General features: G+C 35.8%; 1 protein-coding gene across 1 annotated transcript in view; it reads right to left on the bottom strand.

The window, feature by feature from the left end:
* SEMA3E (semaphorin 3E) overlaps window positions 1-19,246 on the bottom strand; it is a 260,267-nt gene that overhangs the window by 39,962 nt on the left and 201,059 nt on the right. The window contains exons 5-6 of the mRNA XM_027102736.1: window positions 11,625-11,718; window positions 1,113-1,232 (exon numbers count right to left, since the gene is read on the bottom strand). Coding sequence (XP_026958537.1) covers window positions 1,113-1,232; window positions 11,625-11,718 — 214 coding nt within the window. The remainder of the gene's footprint in view (window positions 1-1,112; window positions 1,233-11,624; window positions 11,719-19,246) is intronic.

Raw genomic sequence — 19,246 nt, 5'->3', positions numbered from 1 at the left:
GCCTCTCACTGTTGTGGCCTCTCCCTTTGCGGAGCACAGCCTCCGGATGGGCAGGCTCAGTGGCCATGGCTCACGGGCCCAGCTGCTCCGCGGCATGTGGGATCTTCCCGGACCGGGGCACGAATCCATGTCCCCTGCATCGGCAGGCGGACTCTCAACCATTGTGCCACCAGGGAAGCCCCAAATCAACAATTTTTAAGAAATGTTAGGGTATTTAAAATTTAACTGAGTTGGAGGGAAATAAATCAATTTCAAATAGCATACATTATAGACCTGAAATGAATTCAAAGAAGAACAGATTAAGAGCAACATGATTATAATCTCCATGAATTTCCTCCCATGTATATATGGGAGGCACATATTAAAGTCAATATATGTAAAATATTTTAGTAAAGAAGTCTATCATTATTTTTTTAATTCATAAATTATCTATCAGTCCAGCTCATGGAAGACCAGTTTAAGTTTTTGTATTTGTAGTCAAAGGGATCTGAGGGAATGACCTTTGACTGATATGGAATGTCAAATATTTTAATGATAAAATGCTGCCAATAATGATTAGGCACTCTAAAGCTTAATAAAAAGGCTGAAAATGATGAAACCACTCACTATAAAATGCTTTTAGCCCCTAGATATACCAATGTGCCAAAATATAAACATGAATCCTTACAAAGGATTCTACGTAAATGAATGCCTAGGGACTCTCTTGGAATTTCATTTGTCTCTCAAGTACAGTGTGATCCTATTAAAACAAGCAAAGCAATCAATTCATGCAAAATTACACCAACTGACAAGAAAAAACAAAGCAACTTATTGGATGAAAGGGGTTTTCACTTTTCATATATTTGTCTTGTTCATTTAAGTCCTGATTTCTAACTATTGCTATGAGGGTAATCTGGTTGTATACTAAAGCGGATCCCCTCTGCTATAAAATGATATACATATATCATATATAATATTTTAATTCGGGAATACTACTAAGGAAAAAACCCCTGAAATTTGTGGAAACTATAAATTACATTTGTATTGTTATCATTATCAAAAGGGCAAGTTTCCCATGAGCTCTAGACTTGCTTTCAGTTCTGATTTACATATGCTTTTCTCCTCAATCCTACCTTTCAACAGGCGCTCGTCATCGTGTTCAGTGCGGATATGAGCCAGTCGCCCCAGGCTCCTGAAAATGGCAGCGTCTCTGCCCCAGTAGTCACTGTAGAGTCCAGCAAACAATTCACTACCTGCATGAAAACATCAGATAAGTCAGTATTCGTTTCTGGGTCTGATGACAATGTATAAAACCACAATTACGATAAACATATCCAGGTTTCCCATGTATACGGCCTAACGAAACAGATACTACTGCTAAGAGCATATATGGTACAGTCAGACGGCCAGGGTTTGAATTGTGACTCTGCCACTTACTAGATGTGTGAACTTGGGCAAATTGCTTAATTTCTCTGCGCCTCAGTTTCCACATTTACAAATAGGGGAATAGCACTCAGAAGTGTTGTTAAGAGTAAAGCATTTAGAAGAGTAGCTGGTATATACTAAGGCCTACATGAGTATTTGATAAATAACCTGGCTTCATGGTATTTTAATAAACTTATTTTAACCTTCATATCATCAGGGTATTAGTATTGGTATTGGTATTAGTATTAGGACTGGTATTATATGTGAGTCAGCTAACTCAAATTCTTCTTGTAGTAAGAAATTGCTTCCATCAACATGATTTTAAGGCAGGAACCACAAAGTCTGACAAAGCTGTATATAATCCAATTAGTTGTCATCTAATTTGTAAGTGTGTGGCTTATTTAGACAGAAATGACAGAAAGAGCTCATAATTTAGTCAGGCAGTCAACAGAACGAATGAAGTTAGCTGCAACATGTGGCGAAGGCCACAGACTTAAATCAGACCAAGGAATACACAAACGTACGCAGGATCTCAAGCCATGGCAACATATCTTTGGGGCCAGCCAGAAAGACAGACATTAAAATTGCTCACGAGAAGAGAAAAAACAATTAACAAAAAGAAAAATAACATAATGATATAACTAGACCTCCAGAAAGACCAAAACCTCTCAAGCACAGGAACTTGGGGTTCTCTTTTGTCGAACTGACAACAAAAGGTAACTGGTGTGCTCCTCAGTGAGTCCAGAAGGATTGTCCTGGGCATATGAGGCTCCAATCCTGTCCTGGGCTAAAATCTCTGGCCAAGAAGCAGATGATAGCAACAGATCGCTGGATATAGCAACCTCAATTTAGGGTGACAAAATTATTTTCTTAATGAGTGTCATGTAACTGTGGTCAGCTTTTAAAATATAGACATGATGAGTATACTAAAAGTATACTCAAAGTATTAATGCCTTTCTGTTAAATCTGGAATGTGTACATATGTGTCCAAGTGGTATTTAAAGTCCTTTTTTAAAGAGAATTCAAATTAATTGGATTTCCAATTTAATACATTTAACTGTATACTCAATTTTAGAATTAGAATTATTAAAGTTACAGGTATAAAAATTTGACCAAGTATCTAAACAGAATTAAACAAAACTTGAGTGTCATATTTATAAATTTTATTGATTAGATTTAAAAATTGTTTCAATATTTAGGAAGGGTTTTCTCTAAGGTAAGGTCTTTAAAACTTTAAAAAACTTGAACAGATTAAATATATTTGTAAAGTTTAAAATTTGAGAAAGTAATCAACTGAGTTGTAAACAGGATCACTGTAAGAAGTTTATTTCCACCTTGAGATAACTAACAATTTTTCAAAAGTAAAGATGATTGCTTTTATTAGATTTAGATTTAGAAAAAGAAAAGTGAGCTATAAATTGAATTTAAAAACAAGAAAACTAAGTTTTGATAAATGTTACTATAATAAACTATTCTTCATTTACAAAAAGACAAGTAACCATAAATGGTTTTTTTGGTTCACAAAACCCACTATGGATACTTAAAAACTACACAAGATACAAATAAATAAAATTCAGGTCCTTCGCAAAGGAATTCACTTTTAAACTATATATATTATAATAAGTGAGAAAGAGAGAGAGAGACAGGAGAGACAGAGGCAAATGTGGTAGAATATTAACAGTTGGTGGGCCAAGGTAAATGCTATAAATTTTTTATTCCTCTTTCAATTTTTCTTTGTATTTGAAAATTTTCAAGACAACAAATTAAAAAAGAAGCTGTATTTGTTTAGTTCATCCTGTATATTCAATACATGCTGAATGAGAAATATGATAAGGAAAATAACAAAAACTAAAAAATAAAGATGCTTTATATCCAGACTTAAGAAAATAAAATTTGGTAGAGAAGAGTTATATCAGAACTCTTATTTAAGCATATTCTTTGAAACTAGAAGGGGGGAAGAACGACATAATTTGTATCAAATTCAATCAGCGCTGTCTTCACCAGAAGTTTTATATCCATGTGGAAAAAGAGTATTTTGGGATAAAATGTATTCAGTGGTTAGGGATATGAACCATATGTGGGGTTCAATCTGTACTACTTGAACATAGATAAAAGAGAGTCATGCTGAATTCATTAAAAGGCCTTGGAGATCATCAACTCTATGGCAGAAATGAACGAGTTCACGCACAAAGGAGTTACTTGACTATTGAACCACCAGAGCAAGGGTTGTTCTGAAATTTTAAAAAATTATTGTACTTGGTTATAGTTTCCATAAAAATATAAAGGCCATCTTATATGGATGGACCTGGAGATTTTCATGCTAAGTGAAGTAAGTCAGGCACAGAAAGAAATATCATGTGTTATCACTTACATGTGGAATCTAAAAAAAAAATGATACAAATGAACTTATTTACAAAACAGAAATAGACCCACAGACATAGGAAACAAACTTATGGTTACCAAAAGAGAAAGGGAGGGGTGGAACAAATTGGGAATCTGGGATTAATAGATACATACTTCTATACATAAAATGGATAAACAACAAGGATCTACTGTATAGCACAGGGAACTATTATCAATATCTTGTAATAACCTATAATGGAAAAGAATCTGAAAAAGAATATATTGATGTAAATCAACTATACTTCAATGAAATACAGTAATAAAATAAAAAGGCCATTTTGTAAAACTGTCCTAAACAGAACTTATTTTTCTAATATGGACTGGACTGAATGTTTAATTCATAATGGGTACAAAAAAAAAGATTTCTTTAAAATTTCCTAAAATATTCACAGAACTTTTATATCTGAAAATATTACTTTGGAAAAATAATCTTTATTTTAGTTCACATCAATTTTCTTGCACTTATCCCAATCTGAACACTTTCCAAGTTCCACTTGTAATCAATTCTACAAATTTAACAAAAAAGTTCCCCTTGCAGCCACTAGATGGAGCCATATGATACCAAATAATATACATCCAGGGCAGGTTATCTGCAAAAAGGAAAAGATGATATAGTACCAATTTTACCCAATTTCCCTTTTTGTATCCAGATAAAAGAAAATGGTTTGTGAACAATTCAAATAATACAATATGAACTGTATGACTTAAACTTCAAAGAAGCTACTAGACAGGTGCTAAAAACTATATGCTATGTAAACTGAACCAAACGTGTTCCTGTTGGAAACATTAGCTTTTCCTCAGAAGGGAAAGATTGTCCTTTCATATTTTATTATCAGTGTGAAGAACAAAATAAATTTATAGTAATAGATAATAATGATGTTTGGTAAAATACTTTCCTAAGAAAAAACAAACACTTTAATGAAAAATAATGAGAATAAAGCTTTAGGCACAAAGTTAACTAATACTAATTAAATGAACAAAAATAATGAACATTATTATAATTGATATTATTTATGGCAAATACATAGTTTCTGGTTGAAAACTTTAAAATTATAACTGGTATAGAGACAACTTGTGAATCAATATTTTGGTATTGTATAGAGCAAAAAATAATATCTGGATAATTCATATTTTCACGGATTAAAAAATATTTCATACAAATAGTACAATATGTTTTAGGTTTTCAATAATAAGAACAGAATTACTCAAATTTTTAGTTTTCTATGTCTATACAGACATGATATTTAATAAATGTATTAGCTTGGTCACAGAGTTTACTGGTATCTATTTTGATATTCTGAATATAAATAACCAATTTGACTTGCAGCCATATGTTTCATTGTTATAGGCTTCTGATGGTAACTGATGTTATGTTAATGTTAGTTGGTTACCATTAAAAAATAAAACACATCTGCAGGGTATTTTGACAGGTGAATGTAACTTATCATTGTCATGTTCAACAATAGTCTCTGTGTACAGATACCAGAAGAGTGGAAACAATTCTGCACTGGAAATCTGGCAAACTAAGCCCCCAGCCCCAAACCTACTGCTTGTGGCAAAACTGTTCGGAATCTCACTGCCTCGGTTATTTGGACAATCAGAGAGGTGTACAAGTGATTTCCTGAGGTTGCCAAGCTTTTCTGTTCTCTCTGCTGCCCTTTTTATGGTTTGTATGTTCTTTGCCTGGAATTCTGCACCTCCCCGCCTTCCCACTTCACCTCCCATTTACCTGGCCACGGCCCACTTTCTCCATGAAGCTTTCCCTGACCGAACTTGTGTTAGTTTAGTAGCTCCTAGTACCACCATAGCCCCCATGCCTATCATATTTCTCATCCTACTATAGTTTGTCTCCTGTGTTTGACATTATTCCTCACTAGAATGCAGACTTCTTGATGTGTCTTATTATATTCTTTTGTCACCAATATCCTGTAGAGCATCTGGAATACAGAAAATGCTCAATAAGCATTTGTTGAATCAAAGAATGGCATAATGAGTTAATTAACAAGTGAATAAATCTGAAACTTTTAGTGTTCAAATTTAAAAAAAAACTATGAAATGCAATAAAAACAAAAACCTCAGGATAAGATTCTGATTTTTCAAAAATGCTTCAGGGAGAAAATATCAAAAGAAAGAAAAAACTGTTGGCATTTATATGAATAGCAGAGTTCTTTGAGTTTTTGTTCCTCAAAAAGACTATATTTCATAATTTAAATCCAGGAACACAGGGACTCTATCTTCTTCTAGTATTTGTCCCCAATAGTTTCAGCCGCAAAAGACTGTGTCTACTCTCAACTAGTTTGTAGGAAAGAAAATAAAACAATCATTTGACCTTGGCGATACAAAAACAAACCCATTGTGAATAATTCTAAGTTAAAATGCATAAGTAAAATACTTTTCTACACAACTCCTTTTTTTACAATACAAACTCCAGTTGAAGTTTTAGTGAAACATACTTCATTGCCTTAATATTTTATCAACATTATCAAGAGCTTAGTTCACAGATGGTATTATTAATCGATTAGAGTTTTTACTCACCATGTTGTAAATACAGATTTTAAGTGTTTAGTGAGAAAAATTCACAGTTTTTCATGCCCTTCTTATTTTCTTAAGTCTTGCTCAAGCATTTCTCCTATTTATGTTGTAAATGTCTACAAATCTGAATGTGAAACATGTTCGTTTCATGGAAAAGACATGGCTAAAGATGGATTTAACTACCTCATTTTATAACTGAACTGTATCATTTTGTTAGAAAATCATTCTACTTTTGCACTATTTCACAGAGTGATTATTACATGCATAATTGCAAAGAGAAACAAAATGCACTTGGGAGGATGAGGATGGATAAGAATGGTCCACAGGTTCCAACCTCCCAGTTTACACTCATGGTCTGTGTAGGATGCTGAAAGAAATCAGGAAAAGCAGGTCCTTTTATTAGTTATGTAGTTGTTTGGACTTTCTGTTTGTTTTTGCTTTGGCAAATAGCTAGCATTAGCTACCAATGTCAAGAAGGTGGTTTCTGACGTATGAAGGAAAAAAGAAAACTGCGTTCTGAATCTGTTCATTTGCATTTGCTAGCATCCATGACAGTACTGAGTTTCCCTGGTGGCAAAACTGTGACATTGCTACCAGCATGGTCAAATCAGATTTCTAAGGGGGAGAATGTCCATGGGGAATTGAAGACGACATTTTTTTTCTTCTTTTTTTGAGAAAACCATAAGCAAGTATTCAAATAGCTCATTAGCAACTAGCAGTTAACGGCCAGAAGCAACAGTGAGCATGTGGATGCTTGGTATTCTGCCAGATGACAAAGCACAGCAGTCTTAACCTGGATAAGAAATTACAGATATTCTTTAGGCACAGGAACATGCTAAAGGCATAAGTTTCTACACAGTTGGGACGAATTCAAGAAACGAGCCAGCACATTCACTTCTGTTTATAGAGGTTGTCATTGTAAAGACATCCACTTTACCTTCATTTCGATGATTTCATTTATTTTTCTAACATTTATGAAGTCCTATTTTGTGCCAGAACTATTCATTTGTAATTCTGCCTTGAATACACAGTTAATAAAATAGAAACATTTATTTGTAAAAAAAAGTTTTAATGGTATTAAGAGCTTGAGATAATCACTTAAGTTTTCCCTGCATGAATTCCGACTCCCTTTCATTCAACTGACATTGACCTTTAATTCACAGAATTTGTAATGAGGGGATATATTCACAAAGGTCTCATTATGATGAATAAAAGTGCAGGAAGAAAATTTCAGCAGCTGTAAACTTTTGTAGTTTTATTTGCTATAAAATGTAACATAAGACATGAAAAGGGCAGAAAGAAAATTTTGGTGACCATGAAATACCTCATTCATGGTTATTTGCTGATATAAAATTCAGTAAGTCTTTAACTTGAAAGTATCCTAAAAATTCTAACAACAAAGCTAGCACTTTCAAAAGCAAAGTGTGAAAAGGTACCTGACAAATCAGAGTGGTTTTCCCCCAAACACTAGTAACATGTACATTAGCATACCTTAGGTACTTTAGGTATGGTATGTATTAAATTACACCTAGAACTGGTAATAAAAATCTGGGTCAGAATGAAACGTTTTAAAACAGTAGCAATAGAATTGAGCTGACAAACTATTAAAGAAATCCCAAAGTTACTGAAGGTGCTATCAACTTAATAAAAAGAATACTGCAATATTATATCAAATGTAAACTGATGCAAAAAAGTCAGTTAATACTTTTCCTTCCTGACCAAAATGACATATGACATAAAGAAAATATTTCCTGAATTTTTTTTTTTTTTGCAGTACACGGGCCTCTCAGTGTTGTGGCCTCTCCCATTGCGGAGCGCAGGCTCCGGACGCGCAGGCTCAGCGGCCATGGCTCACGGGCCCAGCCGCTCTGCAGCATGTGGGATCTACCCGGACTGGGGCACGAACCCGTGTCCCCTGCATCGGCAGGCGGACTCTCAACCACTGCGCCACCAGGGAAGCCCCTTCCTGAATTTTTATTTGGCCGGCCACCAAACCTAATAATTTTTAGTGGCAAGATAAGTCCTAAGCATCTTTCGCTGACTTGAAAGGTACAGACAAGTAATGCAGCAATTCATTTTACTAAGTAATTCATTGTTTCAAAAAACTGTTTTTAAAACCCGATTATAATGTCTTGCCTTCTTCAACCAGTTATTTAAGACCACTTTCAGTGTAATATTAGTAATCACTGTAGAGGGAAAGTGTGGTTAAACATATAGAAATATTGTACCTGTGATATGAATTTATATACCACCAAGGTAAATTCTGTTAATACAAAGTGACATTTAAAGAGCAAACCTAATTAATGTATGATTTCATTTTGATTGGCTTCTAAACATATAGAACATAGCTCAATAAAGAGCTATTACTCCTTAAATCTTGTTTCACTCCTTAAATCTTGTTTCACACAGAATCATTGCCAGTTACTAACATTTCCATTCTCAATTAGACTATAAATTTTATAAAAGTGTTCATTAACCTTTCACCTAACAAATAATACTTATTCCTTACTTAGTTTTTCAGTAAGCTTTTACTCCATGTGACCTTAAGTCAACAGAATTTAGGTTAACTAAAATGAAACTTGTATCTAAAGTTAAGATAGTATAAGAAATTCTCAGATTCGTGAGCATGTTTTTTTCTTTGGGGGCCTTGTTAGTTTTATGACTATTGTTACAAATTTGAGGGTTTTTTTTTTTTAATGATGAAAGTGAATCTTAATGTGAACAGGTATTAAAAGTTAAGTGTGACCTATAATTAACAAAGAAACGAAGAAGCAGAAATGGTCTAAAGATGGTCACCTTTTTGCTGGAGTCCTGTCCTAACCCATCGGCAGAGAACATGTGCGGTCATAAAATTCCACATTAATGCGTTCTTTTCCTGTCAGAGTAAGCTGCACCAGGCCTACCAAATTCCAACTCAGGTAGCTCCATTTTTTCCAGTCCAAATTCCTGCTGCTTTTTCAATTGGGTGAATTATTTCTACTTCCTGTCTTTTAAAGAGTTGCTGGCTCACAGAGGTTATCAGATTTCCATCCCAGTGGCTGCTGCATAGCCACAGTAAGTGAATGATCTCTCAAAGGTACTTTGGGATGAAAGCTAGCGGATAAATGAGAAGAATTATATTTTTATTTCTTCTCTTTGCAGGGATTATTCTATAACTTTTGTGTTTAGTTTGGAGGGCTCTTATGATTTGATTTCTTTTCTGAATAAGGGAAACAGTCACCCAGATGGCAAGCACTTCACATTTTAGCATCGTGTAATTCGATTTGGAAGTTCAATGAAATTCACTTGGAAATGTCCCTCCAGTAATATTTCCCCTCTTAAAAAAAATTCAGTTTCAAATTCCTGGTTTCATGCAAAAACAAGCTCCAAGGAGGCTGAGTGGTGAGTGGCTAAAAAAAAATTACTTTTAACCATTAAAAGAAATGTTCAAAATAAATGGTGTTCTCTTCCAATCTTCTTAGGATTTTACTAGAGAAGTAGTGTTTACTGTGTAATTTTTGACTTTCAATACCTTTTATAATATTCTTGTGAACACTATCCCCAAATTTATTTTTGGTTTGTTTGTTTAGGAAGCTCAGGGAGTATTTCATTCAGTCGATACTTATAGGAGGCCTTTTCTGTGCAATATATTGTATGGTAAAAGAAAGATGATAAGACAGTCTCTTTCTTCCAGACATATTCAAATCTTAAATCTATGAAGTTACAAAAATCACTAAAAACATTAGAAAAAAATTGTATGAGTCTATCAAATGCATGTATTTTAACTCATATGCTGCCAATCTACCACGAATTTCTAACATTTCTGAAGCTGGCATTCTCCAAAAGTGGCATTCTTAAGGTTCTGATTCCTACTAAGTCCAAACTGACTTAAGCAACTTAATTCCCATATTTAAAATCTCCCCTCCGCATATTGTGTTTACACACACACATATATGAGTGAGTAGCAGAACTCAGGGTATCATAGTATTTTCTTAAAAATCTTATATTCTTTAAAAATATCTCTTTATTCAAGCTCCTAAAGAACTAATCACTACGTGAAATTCTCATCTTAAAGCACTTTCAAATCATGAAGCTGTAGTAAATCAAACCTTCCCTACTGTTTAGAGCTAACGTAAGATTTTTGTTCTACAAATAAATATCCGTATATATAAAAGCTCTACTTATTTGGACCTGAGTACCATTACTGCGACAGGGGACTGTGGGAACTCGGATGCAAGGCCCATCAGAATCAACTGTCTGGAATAAGTTCACGGAACGTGTTGTCTCTAGAATATACAGGAACATCTGCATCAACTCTCCGTCCAGCATAAGGTATGTTGATTACTCATCAGTGGGGAGTTTTAAGTTTTACCCACTTATTTAGGATAGGAAATCTCTACTTGTTATTTTACATGTTTTCATTTTCTGTAAACAGGATGACCTAATAGTAGCAGATAACTCTAAGTGCTGCAAATGTAATAACAGAACCTTGTCCATCTGTACCATGTATCTATCAGAACCTCTCAACACTGAGGAAACAGAATGATTCCTAAGAGCACCTATGTGAGGTGTCAGGGATTGCTCCCTTCAACTTTATACTTGGCAACTCAATCAGCTGTCTGTACCATAGCAGTGCTGGAGTATTTGATAAGGGTGTTCCATTTTCAGTCCCAAACTGTATTAAAGAAAAAGGATTTTTCTGAGATTTAAGTGAGATTTTCATGTATCTTGACTAATTTAATTGAAATCCAGATCAGACATGGCCAGCTTATTCTATTATGCCAACGTGGACATAGTTAGAGCCACTCAACCTCTACAGCTTACATTTTAAATTAACAGGAATGACTTTGAAATTCCAAATTGAGATGACTGTCTGCTGAATTCTACTGACACAGAGAAAGGTACCAAGAAGAGAATATTAGAAGTTCCCTTAAAGTCACAGAGTAATTAATACATAAAGAATTAACATATGTTAAAATAGTTTGGTTTCTCTAGCTACATTTTTATAAAAAGTATTTACATAATTGCATTTTGTGAACAATAAATGACATAATACAAGATACCTTCTATCAGGTATTAAGGGACAATTTGTGTTTTCTGGATGAGACGTCCATACTTCATAGCAGCTGCACTTATTTTAGAGTAAAATTGGCTCAGGTGAGTATGGCTTGAAATTTAATATCCATGCTCCCAGCACCAATAAATAGATATGACACAGCAATGTATATGAAGAAACCCCGAAGAATCTGCCTGAAGTTTCGAAATCAGTATGACTACCACCTGATGTCTGCAGCCATGATAATTACCAATTAAAGTGGAGATGAATGAGGAGCTGGCATCAAAAGGACATCTGCCCCTTCCTCTCTCAGATCTGTGTGATTCCAGGTGAAAAAGGGGATCCTTTAAAGAAAACCAGAAAAGCCATTATGTATTTGCCAACATAATAAGAATTTAATTTCTCAGAAAAAATACATTTAACCTTGATTATTTACAAAACAGGTATTGTAAATAGGGCACCAGTGAGAAACATCAAGTTATTTAGGAACAAACTGGATTTTATAAATAAACACGTGGGTTTTCAGGCCCATGTGGGTTTTCTCACTTCTCTCAAAAAGGATGCAGGTGCTGAAATGAAAGAAATTTGCAGTTTTTAATCACTTGATCAGCCAGTATTAGTTATTCTGAGATGTGTCACTTAAATATTCCAAATGAATGGAGACTTGCTGAAAAAAAAAAAAAAAAGGTTAGTAAAAAGGAGACTGTGATAAACATGGAAATGGGCATTTATTCCACAAAGGCCATTATTGATTTTTTGAATAATCTCTAAAAGAAAATGATAAAATTTTCTATCAATAATTTGGAAAATTTATTTCCAATCATTTTTATTCTTCATTGCATATTCTTTGTATAGACATCTAATATTTAATAATTTAGAGAATGACTACTGCATAAATAATTACTGGGATATACATGTAGAAGTTGATGCCATATTATGAACAATATTTCAGTATGGTTTTGCACAAATGAGATTTTGAAAATAAACATTTCCATGAAAAACTACTACTTTATTGGTTCCTATTGCAATCACAAAACCACAGAACTTTTTCTGAATGTTCTCAGATTGCAAAATTCTCATTAATGGATATTTTTACAAGAAATCTCCATTAAGTGTGTTATAAGTGGTTTCAGTTAAAAAGAAAAAAGTAGTCTGGAAAAGTGACAATAAAAATCAATATAGAGGGGCTTCCCTGGTGGCGCAGTGGTTGAGAGTCCGCCTGCCATTGCAGGGGACACGGGTTCGTGCCCCGGTCCGGGAGGATCCCACATGCCGCGAAGCGGCTGGGCCCGTGAGCCATGGCTGCTGAGCCTGTGCGTCCGGAGCCTGTGCTCCGCAGCGGGAGAGGCCACAGCAGTGAGAAGTCCGTGTACCGCAAAAAAAAAAAAAAAATTAAAAATCAATATAGAATATTTTGTCGGGAAAAAAACCCACTTTGCAACAGAATATTGTCAATACGGCCCACTGTGGCATCTATAAGTAGTCCCGCCCACCTGTGAATAATGAACCTGTAACCAATCCAAAGTCCTGAGGAACCTTTAAGGGTTGCATACACTTTTCTAGAACTTGATCTGGACTTTCCTAGACAGCCTATTTACTCCACATTATCTATGCCATCCTTTTCTTGCCATTCTTATCCAACACACATTCCTCTTTCTCTCTGTGATACTCTAAAATCACCATTTTGATCCTGCCATTTCAAGACCTTTCTGGTAAGTGCAGAGCTCACCTGACTCTTATAAAACTCCAGTCTTGTTCTTGGAACTGAACCATAGCCTAGAGAACAAATGTGGCCTCTGAATGCAGAGGTGTGGCTAAACTGATATTTTAAGCCAGAAAAAAAAAAGTTTATCTATTTATACACTTCACACGAATCAGTAGAGAGAAAGAATGCCAGTAAATAATTTGAAACATTTTTGTGTTCGCTTCCCACAGACAACGGATTTGCAATGACATGAAAAGAAAATGTTTGTTGAAATGAGCTAGAATGACTGGTTTACCCAGCTAATACTTAAAAGGAAAGGGTTTCATCTAAATTTGCCAAACATATCCAGTGTTTGTTATATGGAGGAGGAAGTGTTCAAGTCTATGAATGAAATACTTGTTTACCCTTTTAGTCACTGCCACTTTATAGAATATTTGGTAAAAATAGGTAGGGTATACATACTATATTTGCTCTAATACAGTCAAATGTCCAAATGTTTGCTCACAGAAAGCAGTTGAAGAAATATACTGAACTATTTTCTTAAATCAAGACTTTTGGGGGCTTCCCTGGTGGCGCAGTGGTTGAGAGTTCACCTGCCGATGCAGGGGACATGGGTTCGTGCCCCGGTCCGGGAGGATCCCACATGCCGCGGAGCAGCTGGGCCCGTGAGCCATGGCCGCTGAGCCTGTGCGTCCGGAGCCTGTGCTCCGCAACGGGAGAGGCCCAAAAGACTTTTGATAGCTTCAACATTCTGTGATACTCAACTTTTTGTCTCTAATGATGGATGAAGTTGATTTATCTAACAGATATAATTAGAAACTGTAAACACTAAAATTGAAACTTCAAGAGAAAAACAAGTATATTGCTTATTGATTCAAGGAATATAATATATTCATTTAAATTTAAACTGTCAAGTGGGTGAAACAGAAAATGCAAACTGTAAGAATGCTAAGATCGAGAGAATCTCAGATTTTGAAGAACCACAAAGTTAGATGAAGGAAATGAAGTTACAATTTGTTAGAAAAGTCACAGGTTTTTGTAAATATAAATCATGATCTAGGTTCCTAAGGCTACTACTGTTGATTTGTGAATTTCAGCGTGTTCCTGAGATATCAAGTATCGGACAGAGCAGTGTCTTCAACTTTCAAGAGAAGTAAATTGAATCAACTGGAAACTATATTCACAAAAGCCTATAACCCTAACATTTTGAGAACAAATAAGTGGAACCCAGGATGTATGAAGCACAACTCTGTGCAATATGTAAAATCTGTTTGAGTCTGTAAAAGGATGAACTCCTTCATGAAACTTCAAATTTGACAACTGAATACTGAATACTAAGTACTTATATATTCTCAGAGATCTATGCCTCAAGTCCAGACTCAGATGTACCTTGACTGAACCCTTCCCACCTTTCTCCAGAAGACTTCAAATATCTCTCTCATTAATTTGATTAATGGCTAAAACTGCCTCAACAAATAGTCTTTTGAAATAATGAACAAATTAAATTAAGCCTTTTTGCCTGCTTTTCACATCAGTATTAAAAATCCACATTTTTGAAGAGCTTAAAGGATAGACATACCTATCATTTTAATTTTTTTAAATTCACGTGTTCTCAACATACACTTACATCAAATTATCACGATGTACACTTTAAATATCTTACAATTTTATTTTTCAATTAGAACTTAGTAAAGCTGGAAAAAATACGTGTATTCTGCAATTTGTAGGTTTTTAGCCCACTAATGATTAAAAAAAAAGATATACTATTAGAACATCCCTGGTTTAGACAAGCACCATTATCTTTATAAAAAGAAGGTCCAAATCTGTAGAGGATACAATCATTTCATGCATATATAACCCCTGGTTAATAATACTGCAGAAGTCAGATAATACCAAAATGGATGACAGTGTTAAGCTGGATTGTAAATTGGCTATGTACTTCTTAAATTTGAAGACTACACTATTTCTAACAAGATAGTGAAGAGGTTCTTTGAACGCTTGAAAGTTCTATAACTTGTATCTCATCACTTCGCATAGTCTTCTTTGACCCTGTCCCCAAACCTGACTAGTTCTTTTTTTTTTTTTTCGCAGTACGCGGGCCTCTCACTGTTGTGGCCTCTCCCGTTGCGGAGCACAGGCTCCGGACGCGCAGGCTCAGCGGCCATGGCTCACGGGCCCAGCCGCTCCGCGGCATGTGGGATCTTCCTGGACCAGGGCACGAACCCGTGTCCCCTGCATTGGCAGGCGGACTCTCAACCACTGTGCCACCAGGGAAGCCCCTGACTAGTTCTTAAATGAACATTTCCATTATTAAATTAAAATGTCACTACATAGAACAGGAAGCTCTATATTTATTTTTATTAATCAGAACATATCTTTCTGCAGAAGTATAATATAGGTGCTGTCAATATTCCTTATTTAAATCACTGGATGCCTTAAAAACAGTAATACCGTCTCCCTGCTTTTTACTTTATTTCTGAATTACTAAGTTAAATGAAACTGTTAACAAAAATATGTTGCCTGGTTTTTAGTAAAGGCTATTATGATGTTATGACTAAAATAACATTTGATAATAAAAGCCAGTAAATGGTTGACATTTTTTACGTGAGTGACTTGAGAGTCTAAGTATGGCTATGATTACACACAGCTTTACATTCCTATTATTTTGAACTCAGCCTCGTTTGTCAGTTGAACTCAACTGTTCATTGGTCTGTGATAAATCAGTGACTGGCCTCAATAAATTTTATCTGAGCACATTACGTGCAGTCAAACCTTAACACATAATTACATGACACTTACAGAAGTTAAACAAAAGCAGCAAGGCCAGAAAAAGTAAGAAGATAAAGTTATCTTACACCCAATCAATGTTTTATGACATGGTAAAAACAAAAGATCTGCCTGTGGTGAAAGCTAATCAGAACTAAAAATGGTTTGCCCCTTTTTTTAAAAAAATGTATTTACTTGGGCTTCCCTGGTGGCGCAGTGGTGGAGAGTCCGCCTGCCGATGCAGGGGACATGGGTTCGTGCCCCGGTCTGGGAAGATCCCACATGCCACGGAGCGGCTGGGCCCGTGAGCCATGGCCGCTGAGCCTGTGCATCTGGAGCCTGTGCTCCGCAACGGGAGAGGCCACAACAGTGAGAGGCCCGTGTACCGCAAAAAAAAAAAAAATTATTTATTTTGGTCTGCATTGGGTCTTCGTTGCTGTCTGCGGGCTTCTCACTGAGGTAGCTTCTCTTTGTTGCAAAGCATTGGCTCTAGGTGCACGGGCTTCAGTAGTTGTGGCTCGCGGACTCAGCTGCTCCACAGCATGTGGGATCTTCCTGGACCAGGGCTTGAACCCATGTCCCCTGCAGTGGCAGGTGGATTCTCAACCACTGTGCCACCAGGGAAGCCCGAGTTTGCCTCTTTCACGAATGTACTCAAAACTCCTCTTTTTAACTCATCAATCTTTGTTGATAACAAATATGAGATTTCCACTGAACAAATCATGAAAGATGAACAAGGTCAGAGAGGCAACTTCTATTGGAGATAAGATGGCTACTAAAACCGTATTTCTGATCTAATTTTATTGCTTCTCTAAAACCTTTCTACCATGCCTTTTGAAATCCTTATTTCATGGTAAGTGAATCCCTAAAACCACACTCAATTTACAACATGCTTCAATACCTCCTTGCCTTAATTGAGTCATAGCTCCCATACTAGGCATAATTATGGAGCCTCAAAATGTTCATGTCCTAACGCCCGGAACCTATGAATACCTCACTTTGCATAGCAAAACGGACTTTTCAGACGTGATTAAGTTAAGGACATTCAGATGGGGATATTACCCTGAATTAGCCAGGTGAGCCCAATGTAATCACATGAGTCCTAAAAATGGTCAGAGAAGATGTGATGATGACAGCCAAGAACCAACCAAAGCAATGCAGTGTGGGGAAGACTAGACCCGCCATTCATTGCTGGCTCTGATGATGGAAGAATGGGGCCATGAGCTAAGGAATGTGGGTGGTTCTCTAGAAGCTGGAAAAAAGAATGTCATGGATTCTTCCCCGAGATCTTCTGGAAGGAATGCATCCCTACTGACATCTTGATTTCATTCCAGTGAGAATCGTTTTAGACTTCTCATCTACAGAATTATTAGATAAAACATTTGTTTCCTTCTAAGCCACTAAATTGACGGTAATTTGTTACAGCAGCCTTAAAAAATGAACGCAGCTCCTATGAGGATATTGCTCCACACAGCTTCTCACACTCCCAGCTCTTTTACATGATTAATCATAAAATTATAAATATTTTTGACCCAATACAAACCTCCAGAGTTGAGACCCTTTTATTTTTTTCAAAATACAAAGGTCCCTTCCCATCTTCTCCCCCTTAGTCAGCCCTCACTTTGCCCCTTGTTCTCTTATCCACATGTCTACCTCCGCCATTTCTAAACCTAGGATAGTGATGATGCTAAAGCAAACCATTCAAAAATATAAAGCAATCACTAACAACCAGTGGTTTTTAGCTCAGCCCTCAAAATTTCCAAGGAATGTATGTTTCCCTGGTTACATCCTTTTATAACTCTTTTGAGCAGCTATGTGCTCAGACACCCTAAGTCATGATCTCCCTTGACATTCAGTAGACAGCCTCACACCTTACGATTGATGGAGAAAATCAGTTTCCATTATTTATGTAATTATTCAGAAAAAAAAAAATCAGTTTCCACTTGTCAGGTCCTGGCCCTGGAACAGGAAACACAGTAGCAAACAAAACTCCAAGCCTTATCACTCTACTATTCTCATAAAATTACCCCCAATAGATTTTTTTTTTTTACTGTATCTATCTGCAATGTTCAACGCTGTTGCCTGCACCATGGCACTTTTAATTCACTCCTCTACCATTTATCACCTTAATTTTAACCAGCCTCCTGAGCAGTCTCCCCAGCCACTAATTCTTTACTCTGCTACCAAAGACTTCTTTCTGAAACGTGAATTTCCTCTTATCACCTCCCTACTTAAAATCTGTCATTGACTTCCCATAGACTCCAGAAAACAAAGTCTAAAGTCCTTAGGGTATTTACATGAGGGACTTTATACATAAATACTTCATCTCTAAAATGCTGCTCTTACAGTTTGAGTACCAACCATTCTGACTGCTTGTAGATTTTTTAATCTTTCTTCGACTTATTAATGTCTTTAGGATAATAATGCCCACACAGTATTAAAAATTCAGCACAGACCTTATCACCTCCAGGAATCCTGATCTGACCCATCTGTCTGCCCTAATACGGATTCTGGGTCCTCCTGAAGCATCATATAAATCCCCCTTTTACATCATTTACTCCTCTGTATTACAGCTGTCTGTTTGACTCTATTCCCTACTGGTTTGTGAGGCTCCCTTGAGGAAACTGCCTATGTGACATTTATCTTTGATCCTCTGTATCAAATAAAATACCTGATGTATAATAAATGCACAGCTGTTTTTATTGTTTGAATAAATAGTTTTATCTCCTTTGTTGTGTGATCTTTGCCTACTTTCTCACAGATCTAAAACAACTCACAAAACAGAGCTGTGGATAGGTATGTTAATTTAAAACGAGACAACACGTACAAGTTATTATGCTATTCTTTGTTGTACATGCTTTCCTGGGGCTACCCATATAGCAGTATCACAGTTCTATTTTTTCTATATTTTGATTGCCATTGGCTTTAGTAACAACTAAAGGAAAAAATAAATGTGTTCTTAATTTCCCCCGCTATTTATTGAAGATAATGTATTTTCATAGACACTTTGACAATATATGATGAACTCTTGTGAGGTTTGATATATTAAAGGTTAGGATGAATAGAACATAATATCACATGGCAGTCGTTAAAAATAAAATCAAGTACTGAAGAATTATAGAGATGACTTATTTTATCCCCAAAGACCTTATTAGTGACAGCATGTAATTTGAAGTAATATGGAGGTGTGACATGGACGCACACATACTTGTTAGTTAAGGCTTCCCTTTCCCGCATGACTTTTTTTTTTCTTTTTAATGAGGAAAAGGCATTCTCTCGATACTATTGTGTATTGTCAGGAAATTTGAAAACTGAATGGGCAATAAAGACCGAGTTCTTAATTGTTATCAAACAACCAACTTGACACTAGTTTTTAACATACTACTTGGTCTTTTGTGCCA

This window comes from Aethalodelphis obliquidens, unplaced genomic scaffold (genome assembly GCF_003676395.1).
Source record: "Aethalodelphis obliquidens isolate GAN/ISIS:26980383/991018 unplaced genomic scaffold, ASM367639v1 scaffold5, whole genome shotgun sequence".
NCBI lineage: Eukaryota > Metazoa > Chordata > Mammalia > Artiodactyla > Delphinidae > Aethalodelphis > Aethalodelphis obliquidens.
The sequence above is the reverse complement of the archived record's forward strand: the minus strand, read 5'-3'. Positions and strand labels throughout refer to the sequence as shown.